Source organism: Brachyhypopomus gauderio, chromosome 8, assembly GCF_052324685.1.
Source record: "Brachyhypopomus gauderio isolate BG-103 chromosome 8, BGAUD_0.2, whole genome shotgun sequence".
NCBI lineage: Eukaryota > Metazoa > Chordata > Actinopteri > Gymnotiformes > Hypopomidae > Brachyhypopomus > Brachyhypopomus gauderio.
Genome location: NC_135218.1, coordinates 22,759,751 through 22,770,123, shown reverse-complemented (window position 1 = coordinate 22,770,123; position 10,373 = coordinate 22,759,751). Strand labels below are relative to the sequence as shown.

The 10,373-nt window shown below is 49.8% G+C and overlaps 1 protein-coding gene across 2 annotated transcripts; it reads right to left on the bottom strand.

Annotated features, from left to right (window-relative positions):
* Positions 1 to 303: 303 nt before the first annotated feature.
* On the bottom strand, positions 304 to 9,601 carry marchf7 (membrane-associated ring finger (C3HC4) 7). Of its 2 annotated transcripts, XM_077015543.1 has the most exons (11): positions 9,442 to 9,601; positions 7,324 to 7,513; positions 6,033 to 6,191; positions 5,660 to 5,831; positions 5,186 to 5,362; positions 2,836 to 3,925; positions 2,552 to 2,721; positions 1,961 to 2,064; positions 1,615 to 1,716; positions 1,416 to 1,464; positions 304 to 1,015 (listed from the first exon to the last, which is right to left on the bottom strand). In XM_077015543.1, the coding sequence occupies exons 2-11, from the start codon at positions 7,501 to 7,503 to the stop codon at positions 915 to 917; spliced, it is 2,304 nt and encodes a 767-aa protein (XP_076871658.1). In that variant the 5' UTR covers positions 7,504 to 7,513; positions 9,442 to 9,601; the 3' UTR covers positions 304 to 914. The 2 variants fall into 2 exon arrangements, with proteins under 2 accessions (XP_076871658.1, XP_076871659.1); XM_077015544.1 differs by lacking the exons at positions 7,324 to 7,513; positions 9,442 to 9,601 and having other exon boundaries at positions 5,186 to 5,387; positions 6,033 to 6,179.
* Positions 9,602 to 10,373: the final 772 nt, after the last annotated feature.

The window sequence follows — 10,373 nt, the reverse complement described above, 5'->3', positions numbered from 1 at the left end:
TCCTGACAGCCGAGACGAGCGCTCAGAGTAGCTAATAACGACTTGATTTTATTCGAATGCCAATCGTAATCCGAAAACGTATTAACTTACTTGGAAAAAATAATTCGTTGTTTTTATTTACATTTTCTCACGCGTGACATTTAAAATACGCTGACATTTAGAGTTCTAGCCAGGACTGATTTAGCCACGGCTAGCTTAAGTTTTATAAACGTCTCAGATTACAGAGCACCCACTAATTTGTTCACATCAAACAGGGTTTAATCACCACACCACTGCACACAAGAACCAGCCTGGACACAAGTGTTGTACCTCCGTACACTAAAAACGTTTATTGTAATTAAACTGACGAACCGTTCAACAGAGCAGGTCTGCATGACAAAGCAAATAAGTGACGAATTCCCGCTTTCGTTTTACTCCCACGGCATTCTCCAAAACCGGATGTTAAAACGAACCCATTTGAAACACAAAAATGAAAAGGGAATTATTTATTTTCCATCGTGTTTTTTTACATTTTTAATATTGAGTCGAAGCCTACCATGCCCTTGCCCGTGTTCAGCCCCAGTATCCTCCCCTGGCACCCAGAACGGTGGGGCCCGTCGTCCCGCTGCGGGCTCAACGCTGAAACCCCAACACCAGTTCATACCTCACCTCAGCAAAGCTTGGCCGTGCACTCGGCAACTTCAGACACAAAAACAAACAAAAAACGAAAGAAAAGAAAACGAGAAATTAACAATCAAATCCTAAAGGTGGGCAGAGCCAAACACCTCCCCAAGACAAGTTTATATGCATATTGTTAAGAGTCCATCTTCAGACTGGTCAGTGTCTACGGTGCGGTCGCTGGGCACCCGTGTGTCTTTGTGCACTGGACGATCAAGTCTAGGTGGACACGTCCCACCCCGTATTAGTCCTCTAGACTAGAACTCCTCTTCCTCCTCCTCTTCATCGTCTAGGTCACAGAAGTCAATAGACGGCCTGCTGTCTTGCACCTCATCATCATCAGATTCACCATAGGAACCTAAGAACAAGAGACAGACAGAGAGAGCACGTGCAAGAGAGCAATTACTAGTACGAAATTATATACAATTTAAAACAAACATCTGGAGTCCAAAATCCAGAACCCACTGCCGGTACTCTGGTAGTGTAAAGATGACATGCAGTAACTCGTTTCCCTTCATACTAAACTCTTGGCCATATTACAGGATTAATAGAGTTGTAGATTATGGAAGGCAAGGTTAACATAGTAGATTTCCACTACAGTGCCTTTATTAAACCCCAAATGCAAACATTTCAAAACAGTACTTACCCTCAAAGTTCGTCTGGAATTTTGAATAAGTGTAACAGTACTATTACTCTTATAAACCAAAAGGGATTGTGAGGAACAACCGAAACGAAAGAAAGTGTGCAGGAGAACGTACTTTCGAGATTGTCCATGTGTTCGTGAAGCGTTCTCGCCAAGTTGAAAAACTAAGTGAGAGGGGGGGGGGGGGAAGAATCGTTTTCCGTTTTCAGGAGTCACACGGTTTTGAATGCAAGATCACATTTGAAAGGCAAACGTGGGGTGGTGTGCATGGAGGTGGAGCCGCGTCCGAGCGAGGCTCGCGTGTCCACACTCACCCCGGCTTCGTTGACCGCGCCCAGCACATCGGCGAACCTCTGCTCACACAGGTGGAGCAACACCACCAGGTAGAGGCCGCAGCTAATGAACTCGTACTCCGACTGAAAAAAGACAGACGTGCAAAAGCATGAGATGATTGACAAACACGGAGACATAACAGGGGATGGGGGAGATTATGAATTTTACATTAGGTGAGGAGTTTTTGGCAGCCAGATACACAGGAGTGCTCAGCAGAAAGTAACAAAAACGTATAAACCAGCTGAACAGCACTGACATTGGTTTATGTGTCCAGCTGTGCTGTCCTCTCCAGCCCGAGATGGGCCAGTGAAAACCCGCTAGCCCTACCCTCTCATGGGACCTGTAGAGCTCCGTGATGTCAAAGTTCTCAATGTTCAGGTGCAGTTTCTCCTTACAGAGTTCACATGTAGTGATGGCCTCCAGGGTGGATCCTGTCAAAGCCAAAGGTCAGAGCCAAGGGTCAAGTCAGGTCAAACGACGGCCAGCCAAGGGCGAGTCCGAGACACAACGTTAGCAGCACGAGCTTGTTTTTAACTGCTTAATCCCATCTTAAAACAAAATGGAGGTCACTACTCATTAACCTACGCTGACTAAAACATTGGCATGACGTTTGCTGCATCAAGAGACTACGGTGATGTCAGACCAGCAAAACCCTGGTGCACTGTGGTCCGATCATGCTGTGGCCCCAGCGTGATCATGACGCTTTATGCTTCAAAAGCACAAACCTCCTGCACAAGCACGCAAACGCAGGTCTGCTTCAGCCTGTGGTGGTGCTAAAACGATCCTGATCAGCAAACGTGCACACACACCCCTCTATTAATACACATCCATCTGCTGCTGTCACTATATTAACACGTGTGAAAGAACAGAATAACGTAGAAAACGTGAGCCAGCGGCACACGTGCGACTCACGCTTACCGGAGCTGATCTTGGATCGGAGCCACTGTTTGATGCAGTCCTGATGCACGTACTGCAAGCTGCCCGTACAGCTGCAGGGCTCGATCAGCGGGTTACAGCCCGACGTCTCCCCCATCTGACAGATCCGGCAGAGGTCACCCTCGTCTTCGTCAGAGTCCTCCAGGAGCAGGCTGCCACGGAGACGCGGGGGTCAACAAAGTGAGGCAAAACGCAATCCGATGCTGACCCCTGACCTCGTGGTGACATAATTTAGCTGCCAAGTGTTTCGGTTACGGCACTCTTACCTTTCCTGAATCTTCCGAAGCCTCTCTGGGTCTCTGGAGGGGGTGGGCTTTTCTTTTGCTTGAGCTTCAGCCTGGCCCCGCCCCTCCACTCCCACATCCAATCCGATTATCACATTCTCAGGCAGGCGGAACAGGGGGCTGGACATCACCCTGGCACCTGCGTGGCTCCGCCCAGGGAGACGCGAGGGTTCCTGCAGGAGGGTGGAGGAGAGTCCCGAGGCTCCCGCTGGGGCAGCAGCAGTCGCCCCTTCCTCCTCGTCCTCATCCTCCTCTTCCTCCACGGCGTCCTGACTCGCGTCCTGGTCCGGACTCTTCCGCCGGTGCGGGCTGCTGAGCGAGGAGGGGCGGGGCTCGGCGCTGGCGCCCTCAGCGTGGTCTTCTCTCCGACGGCGGGAAAACAGTGGCGTGCAGCGATTCCAGTTCAGCCAGGTGAGCCCAGAAGTGCGGAGGGACTCTGCCTCCGAGCCCACGCTCGCCCTCTCCGGCCCGGGCACCAGGTTCTGCTCACGCCGGCGCAGGAACGCAAATGCCTGCACAGGATCGGAGCTCCGCTGCTCCGCCTCAACGCTCTCCATGCCACTGGCTGTAGGCAGGCTCTCATTGGATGGTACCTCCTCGGAGGCGGAGTCAAATGACCTTGAGGCGGAGTTGGAGCTCGAGGCGGAGCCAGACTCTTGACTGGAGCGCCTGGAGAAGAGGCGGGACAACAGACGCCTCGTGGTGCTCCTACCATCTGCTTCTCCCTCGGTGGCAGGGCACGGCGTTGGAACGGGGGCGGGGCTTGGCCGAGGCGGGCTGGGACCGCGCTCAGTGAGGGGCGTGTAAGGGGAGGAGCTCAAGGAGGGCAGGAAAGAGGGGTCCGAGAGCGAGGTGGAGGTTCGGGTGGAGCCAGAACCCAGTGGGTCACGGGGGAGGCGGGGACTGGGCGTGTATTCGGAGGCCAGTCTGCGGGGGCTGCGCTCCAAAAGGGAGGGGAAGTACTCTGTGGGGGGGCGGCGGCTGTACGATCCGCCCTCCCTGCGTGAGGAGTACAGGCTGTCTTTGGGGCGAGCGCCCTGGGCGTAAGTGGAGGTCAGGCGTTCCGGACGATCTGGTGAAAAGCAAAACCGCTTCAGTTAAAAAAAAACAAACAGGAGTTTATGTCCCCCATTAGAAAACACAGATAGGCTCCCACTAGTTTAAAAGCTGTGCTCTAGCGGTGCGTCACCACTCACACCTGTGGTTCAGGTGCTCTTAAGCCTCTAAAGACACGGGCTGGGCGCCGCTATCAGCTACAATTACCACATCACTTTGTTTGCCAACAACGCAACGTCTCTCGTGAACCAGCAGTGCAGCAACTTGAGGTTTCCAGTGGGCTGGTCATGAAGAAACCGTGTGCGCTGGGTGTCACGCAACACGTGTGGCTTCCGTCTCTCCTCTGATCTACAACGCCAGCATGGGCACCGTGCCCAGCACACGCTACGGTTAGTCTCTTTTTTTTAAAGCGGACTTTTTCAAAATGCTCAGTACATTTGAGGCAGACCACTATAAAGGTCTTGAGAACATGGTGTACAGAGAGGGAAAGATGTCCATGACGACCACGGTTTAGTTCAACTAGTCCGCTCATCAGTAAACAGACTTCATGATTCACGACCCACTCAGTGTGTGCGTGTTACCCCTCTCTGCCCATCCGTCTCTCCCGTATTTACTGACACGATGGTGCGGTGACCTTCATTCGGTCAGGAGGCACTTCTAAATGATACAGCACTTCAGGGCCCTTCAGGGCTGAGTTACAGGTGTGAACACAGTGTCCATCAGACCAACAACTCGAATTACGTTGGACCAACACACACATTTCCATTGGTTCAGATCGAATTACCCAGCGTCCCTCAGGGTGGGTGGTTCTTTCTTCACACAGCGTGCATGGAGGCTCCCTGTCACTACCCTCTACTGACCTCCTGAATGCCCTTCAGGGGACACTTGCCTTCCAACAGCATTGGTGGTTCGACCACACCATGACGACCACTACCACAAACCTCATGGTCAATACACAGCTTTTCATCTGGTGACAGTGCTGAATAGCAAGTGCCCGTTCAGTGTCCTGCTTATCAAAGTAACTTTATACATATTCTTTAAATCTCACCCCCAGTCATGAATTAAAATACAGAGTCACATTTGAACGGAAGCCATCTGAAGCATCTCAATTGTGAACACAGGTGATTACTGTGGAATACAGACTTGAGCTAAATGGCTTCAATTTATTGTTGAAAACACCCCCCCCTCAAAAAAAAAACAAAACAGAAAAAATGATCACAGAACAAGGTGTCAAAGGGGTGACCAAACAAGAGGGTGGGGCTAAAGAGATACGCACACAACGAGGAGGTCAGGACCGTGGGTCTGTAACTGGGCTCTCTCAAACTGGACTGACTTGACTCCACCCTCTTCTCCACCTCCCTGCGAGCCCAAAGACCCTCCGAAGAAGACGAGGATGACGAAGAGGATGAAGAGGACCTGGACAAGGGGCTGATGGTGGACTTCCACGGTGAGCCTAAACACAAGGTCAGTTTATTCTCCTGCATATCAGAGAAACACAGATATATGAAATGTCACAAAATATTATAGCCAACAAAGTCAATGATGGCAGATTAATATGAATACACATTAACATAGGCATATCTTATATGCAAGAGTTATTCTCCTCAAATCTGCAAAACATCCATACGTTAGCTCGGAGAAAGCACTAAGAAAACAAAACACAACACGTGTTCTACACGCTTCACACCCTCAAAATCACAGGCAGAGGCGCAGACAGGCCCACAGCGCCCCCTGGTGTGTGGAGGAGTACCTGGCAGGGTGCCCAGACTGGAGCGTGTGCTGCAGGTGCTGGAAGAGGCGGAGGTGACGCTTCTGCCATACGCCGCTCGGTTCGTGTACGACAGTTTGGCCCTTTTAGACTCGCCGTCTTGGGACGCACCGAGGACCCCGGAGTACGAGCCCAGCCCCCGCTCCGAGTCTCCCTGCACGACACCCCGGGACCACACGGCAGTCACTATCGCCGGCCACATCCACAAGTCACGTGGTTTCTACACACGAGCCTGCACGTGATGTCAGCGACGGAGAAGAAATCTCCCGCTGATTTGCACGGAAGACTAAATGTGCAGAAAACAGCCAATCAACAGCCCACAATTAAGTACAGAGATGAAGAAATGGGGTCTAACATTTAGCGGTTTGCTCCTTCCCCCGTAGGAGGTCTCCATCCATGGGCGGTCAGCCGACAGAAAGGAAGAGGAGGAGGAGGAGGAGGGAGTGGAGGGCTTCCACCTGGAGTGGCAGCTCTCTGAGGAGCTGTAGTCCCTGACCGCAGAAAGGCGGGTGCCCTGAAACACATGGAAACGGTGCGGAAATGTACAAAATATCTAATTAAAAGTTTGCTGCCAAGTGTTGTAATATTGCTATTTATTAAAGAATTGTAAAATTACATCACGTGTAACAGGGTTAAAGCAATGGTTTTATAACGTTAACACAAACACAACAAAAAGCGCTTATCCCAAACTAATGCAAAACTAACACAGATGTCGGGCATCAGATGGGCTGATGGCTATTTGGATTAAGCAGCAAAACTTTTTTTTTACCCAATCATTGGTTCAACCATGGGTCATGTGACTTCTGTTCACAAAGCATTTGTAAGGGATATCTGAAGCCAGCAAATGTGCCCCAATAGCACAACACATGCATTTGTGATTTAGTAATGCACACTACAGCAAGTGCTATTCCAAAAGGTCGGCCATAAAGATGAACAAAATTATCACTGCGCAAGTCTTGGACCCATGGGAACCTGCAACAGAAGCATGAAACCAGAGTTCAAGATGACTAAAAATGACTTGTAGATGTTCACCAAAACAGATGCTTGGTCACATGACGAAGCAACAAGAATGAACCGTCATATTTGGTTGCTTCAGGTCATTTATAGCAGTCATCTCAATACTCGGTGCTCGACACGTTGAGTAGAGCCCGCAGGGCGAGAGGCATCACAACAGCCAACCAACCACCAACCACAAGGCAAACAAAGGCGGTTAGGGGCCAGTGATGACACGTCCCGGGTAACGGCAAGGCGCACGAATCAGCTGGGTTCATGGGAGCATCAGCTCCGTCACAGAGGGGAAAACAACTCAGCGGGAGGCTCTGGTAACCTAATCCAGCCCCATGTCCCGTTTGAGATTGGCGGAGTGCCGTGAGGGTTGGTAATCCTGCCTGGCCTGCAAACCCCCACCACACCCCACCCTGAGCTGGCACATGACTTCTGCTTAGGTGGAGCAGAGCTAGCCAAGCAAATGTAGCTCACAGGGCCGGTGCGGGACCTAGAGCGGCCGGTGCGGGACCTAGAGCGGCCGGTGCGGGACCTAGAGCGGCTGGAACTGTGCCGATTCATGCCCTCTATGGAAGAAGCCCATAACAGAGCCCGATCTACCCGTTGCACGCCACGTCCTACAGAAGTGTTGGAAGTCGTACCTTGTAGTCCGAGTCCAGCTTTCCCAGGGTTCCCCTGCTGAGGCCGTCATTGGCCAACACGCTCGCCCTGCCATACAGCCGACCGGCGCCGAGAGCGGAGGAGGAAGACGTGGAGAGGGACGAGGATGAGGAGGAAGGGCTCGAGACCGTGAAGGGCAGGCGACGAGACTTCGAGTCCATCGGAGACGAGCTGGGGGGGGTCATACACACATGAGCAACACAACACACAATCTAGGAAATGTGTGACAACACAGCGAACAAATATTAACAATAACAGTTCTGATAGTCATGAAGACATGGCGTTATAAAAACATGCTTATGGCGTCTAAAGTCTGATAGTTGAAGGTGTTTACAGCCAGTTCCCAACGACACATTATCCCTCGCCTGCTTATGCACTCCAGACGGGAAACTCGTGCTTGGGTTATTTTCAGCTCCGCCGTGCCTCCTTCAGGTGGTCTCACCCCAACACACCCACCCTCAGCTCATCTATAAATGCCCCTGTACAGTGCAGGATCTATAATAGCAACCCACTGCCAACGGGTCTTCAGCCCTGTGCCCGGGGGCTCTCGTCATGTTCCAACTCGCTCTTGCCAAAGATGCGGGTGGCTAAACTTAACCTGCATACACTGGGGGGGGGGGGGGGGGGCACTAGCTGCTACTAGCTTCATCTAGAACCTTCCTAGCGCACACACTTACTCCACACAAAGTTTTACACAGATTTAGTTTGTCCTGCGGTGACAGGACGAGGCAACGTTTCACACATTCTGCATTTTTCACACAGACTCTGGACGATCGAGAAAAAGAACAACCCTTCAAGTCAGTTACGCATGCTTGGCAAAGTATGCCTTGAACCGTGAATCACACACCAAGGTGTGTATTTGCCTCGTGAAAAGACATGTCAGTACCAACACACCCTTCCAGGTCAAAAAGCCATGATTTGGAAAAGGAAAAAAAAAAAAAAAAAAGAACAAAAACACACAAGGATCATCCAGTTATTCTTGCATAACTAGTGCAAAAACACCTTGAGCAACCCACTAGTCTCCAAAGTGACGGGTGTAAAACATGATGTGTGGAGCTGTCCGGTGGACCCTCCTGCTGCAGCGCCCGTTTACAGGTCAACACGTGCCAGGGGAGGTCATTTATTTAATAACCCTTCAAACTTGTGTCATATCCGAGTTCAACGAGACGTTTACTCCTAACAAGCGTCGTGCAGGTTTAATCAACTTCAAGTTGATGTGTGGGAATAAATAATGATTTACTCGTTTAGCACCAGCGAACATCATCTTGGTCTGGGCCCGACCAGCACCGTGCGCCTTGTGGTGCGACAACTTATTTTAACTTGCTATTAATTTATCATCATTATACAATAGATTTTGATTCAAGCAAAACCAAACAAAAACTTCATTAACAATCTGATTAATCTGCTTCAGACCAAGTTTGTATGTACCGTTTATTTCACTAGGAGTTAAATTATAACCGAATTAAGGAAAGAACCATCCAGCCAACACGGGACATCCGTAACCCACTAAAACCGATCAAAACCGTTAACCCCAACCGGACCCAATCCGTTAACCCCAACCGGACCCAACCCGTTAACCCCAACCGGACCCAACCCGTTAACCCCAACCGGACCCAACCCGTTAACCCCAACCGGACCCAACTCGTTAAAATCTAACCCGATCTAACCCGTTAAACCCAACCCGATCTAACCCGTTAAACCCAACCCGATCTAACCCGTTAAACCCAACCCGATCTAACCCGTTAAACCCAACCCGATCTAACCCGTTAAACCCAACCCGATCTAACCCAACCCGATCAACACAACCCGATCCAACCCGTTAAACCCAACCCGATCCAACCCGTTAAACCCAATCCAATCCAACCCGTTAAACCCAACCCGATCCAACCCGTTAAACCCAATCCAATCCAACCCGTTAAACCCAACCCGATCTAACCCGTTAAATCTAACCCGTTCCGTTCACCGCGGCCTTGTTTTCGTCCGCTTGCTTCCCGTTAGCTAACATGCTAACACGCTAAAAAGCACCGAGCGCTTCTCGGCCGTCATTCATTCACGTCATTCTAGTCGAGACATTGTTCAAATAAAACGCGGGTCACTACCTGGTTCTCTGGTCAGAACGGCTCCTTTCTGGCGAAAAAACGTCAAACGGTTTTATCCGTTACTTCCGCACTAGCCGCAGAGCGCACAGCGGTACACCTGTGATTTTCCGTCTCTGCCTTTAGCGTCTACCGCGCCTGCGCGTTGATATAGGGGCGGTCACGTGACCTGTAACGCAACCGGACACCCTCAGGACGCACGTGGTCCCGTTACGGGCGGCGCTACCTGCAGCGCTGCAGACACGTGCCGCCCCGCTTCGCCCCAGTCGCCCATATTCTGTTAGTAACACAGGGAACATTGTAGGTACATTGATTTGAGTTATATAAATAATAAATACATGAAATATTCTATTACGTGTATTTTCATTTATAAGCTAAAATGAGCAAATTCCAAGCACAAAGTGTTTGATTAAATGAGAGGATTATCTGAAGATCCGTTAGAAATTGAACCAGGCGTTCGTAATAATTGTTATTTGCTTAATTTGCCGGCAGAGGGCGATGTGCTGCATCGTTTCACACGATCTTGTTCTTTCAGTGAAGTTTGCGAGGAATCTTATTTACTCTATCATGGAGGTAATTGGAAATGCTGCGAATGCGATAATGAGAGATTAATTACAATAACAAACATCAGCTGCTGTACTTAAGTCTTAATGCAATAATATACACTCATGGATGCGATTACAAGCCTTCATAATAATGAATATGGTAATGCATAGCCTTCTGTGTGTAGACGTTTGATTTTGCATTTTAGCAAGACTAATTACTGAGGTTATGTAATATAAATACCTGCAATTATGTTTGCATTAAGATAAAATCTGATTTTATTTCCTAAACTCACCAACATCCAGTCTACATTTAAATTCACCAACATCCAGTCTACATTTAAACTCACCAACATCCAGTCTACATTTTACATCACTCAAATAGAAGAAAAA